The 2,522-nt window shown below is 42.8% G+C and overlaps 1 protein-coding gene across 1 annotated transcript; it reads left to right on the forward strand.

Moving 5' to 3' along the window:
* Positions 1 to 812: 812 nt before the first annotated feature.
* On the forward strand, positions 813 to 1,984 carry LOC120968323 (putative small ubiquitin-related modifier 7). The gene has a single exon (XM_040394985.3). The coding sequence runs from the start codon at positions 848 to 850 to the stop codon at positions 1,157 to 1,159; it is 312 nt and encodes a 103-aa protein (XP_040250919.1). The 5' UTR covers positions 813 to 847; the 3' UTR covers positions 1,160 to 1,984.
* Positions 1,985 to 2,522: the final 538 nt, after the last annotated feature.

Here is a 2,522-nt window from a genome sequence, read left to right on the forward strand (position 1 = left end):
TTGTAAAGTCTGGCTGTAAAAGCTAGCCTCCTTTGGTACATAGAGGAAGAAGAAAATCATAGGAAGTGAGATAACATGTGTCTCAATTCCTATAGAGAAAGACATATCATTTGATGCATAGAATAGAAAATTTTCCATTAAGTCTAGGGTAATTTTTTTTGAAATGTGAAGGACAGATACTTATCCTACATAGTAATAGAAATTCATTCCTACAGACCAAAGGGCTTCATAGGATTTTTTTTTAATCATATCTTATGAAATTCCTACCAAGTTCCTACGAACCAAAGGAGTACAGTGTCAGGCTGAAAAACGGTGGGGAAATGTTCACTGCATATGTTTGTTAAAACTGGTTTTGCTAAAAATCTGTTAGAAATTCGTTTCCTACTAAGAACTCCTTTGATTCAAAGGAATTCAATAGGATTTTCTAAGGATTAAAATCCTTTGGATTTTTCTTATGTTTGTCCTTTGATTCATAGGATTAAATCTTATAGAATTTTTTTTTGGATGTATTGCATTTTATGGAAAAATCTAACATCCACTCCAACCTTCTTTTACAATTCCTTTACTTTTCATATGAAATTAAACACTTCTTGCTAATTCTATAGGATTCAAGTAGGCATGACACTTCAATCCTATATTTTTCCTATTTCTACATTTTCAAAATCCTACAAATAAAAGAGGCCCTATCCTGTTGCTAATCTTTGGCCCAAAAGATAATAAAAAATCGGTAGCCAAACAGCCACGAAGGAACCCGCCTGGCCATTTATAATCGCACGCCCTAGCCGAGGTCGCATCACCTCCCCGTGGCGCGCGTGGCCGCGTGGCGAAAAAGAAGAACTCCGAAGCTATGGCGTCGCCGGCGAGGGACGAGGAGGAGGAGGAGGAGTCGAAGCCGGCGGTGGCGCCCCTGTTCGTGACGCTCAAGGTGGTGGACCAGAAGCAGAACCTGGTCCGACACGCCATCAGGACGACCGACAAGCTCCAGGCCGTCATGGACATGTACTACAGCAAGGTCCCCGGCGTCGAGTACGGCACCGGCACCTTCCATTTCGACGCCGTCCGCGTGGTCGGCTGGCGCACGCCGGCGGAGCTCCAGATGGAGGACGGCGACGTGATCGATTTCTTTGAGCAGCAGGTAGGCGGCGGTTTGGCTGCGTGATGGGTGCCCTCCCGGTGGTGTGGGCCGTTGGCTCGTTGCCGATTTCCGATGGATATGTTTCCAATCTTGTTATGCGTCCGAGTCGAGCTTGTTAAGAAACCATTCCTCTATCTTTTGCTTCTACCGTTTCTCCCTCGTGGCGGTGAATAAAAGGGCGGCGCCGTTTGTTCTTGGGGTCGAGAGATCAAGGATACAGTGGCTAGATCTTGGTTCCATCCAGATCTGGGCTCATGGCTAGGATTTGGGCTTCTGTCCAGATCTTGGTGCCCGTTTCCTTGTTTTAGGTTCAGCAGAATTGCCTGCTCATCTCTCCTCGTGTTGCTTCTTCAGATTCCTGCCGGGCGCTGGCTACTGTTTTATGGAGCTCTGTTCTTGAGGATCGTCGGGTCAGGGCAGTGTATGTTCTTCTTTTCCAATGCAGGTACCGGATCCCCTTCTCTAGCCGGCGAGAGGGTTCCATTTTCTCGGTCACCAGGACGGCCGACGGCTGGCGACGTGGGTTCCGGTAGCGGCGGACGAGGGAAAAGGTACTGAAATTTTTGAAGACGCAGTGTCTCGGAGGAGTGAAAATAGAAGAAAGTTGGGCGCTGGAGTAAACTTAAAAGGATTACAACTTTCCCCTCTAGAGGTTCAAGGGATCGATTAGATGCGGTTAAATCTTTATTTTGCTCCTCTAAAACCTTGTTGAGGATCGGTTAGAGATGCTCTTAGATTGTACTAATAATCGGCAACTAACAAAGTGTTTTGTAATAGTTTTGCTAAAGCATATATAGATGTGTCCTAAGTATTGTACATCTAAATTCTATGTTATTGATTTTACGTGAAGATTCGTGTGGATGTTTTTTTTTTCTTTTTATTTTTGATTGAGTCACTTAGATGTGCAATACTTAGGTAGACCATACTCAAAAGCCCAAGATTTGACCGTCACAAAATCCTTAAAAATTTCAAAAAAAAAATCTAGTATTTTAGTGGCTATTCTGGAGATTTTTAAGCTCATTTGAATGAGCAATGTAAGTTTTATGTCTATTTGGCAGGGTGAGAGATCCCAGTGTCTTCGTTCCCGTTGGTAGTTTAGATCGTTGTAATTTTTATTATGTTTGAGATGCAATGTAATTACGAGGAACTTTTATAATAGATCTGATCCTTTCCTAAAAAAAGAAAATTTGAGAAAATCATGAACTGCTTCAATAACCAGTATAGTACTCTCCCTGTAAACAAATATAAGACGTTTATTTTTTGAGAGCAAATATAAGATGTTTTAGGTCACTAGAGACCTCATTTGTTTCCATAGAGTCCAGAAAATAGCAGCAGAACCGAACATCACCACTTTTTTTGTACCTCCCAGTGAAAGCAGCAAACCAAT

Source organism: Aegilops tauschii, chromosome 7, assembly GCF_002575655.3.
Source record: "Aegilops tauschii subsp. strangulata cultivar AL8/78 chromosome 7, Aet v6.0, whole genome shotgun sequence".
NCBI classification, from domain to species: domain Eukaryota; kingdom Viridiplantae; phylum Streptophyta; class Magnoliopsida; order Poales; family Poaceae; genus Aegilops; species Aegilops tauschii.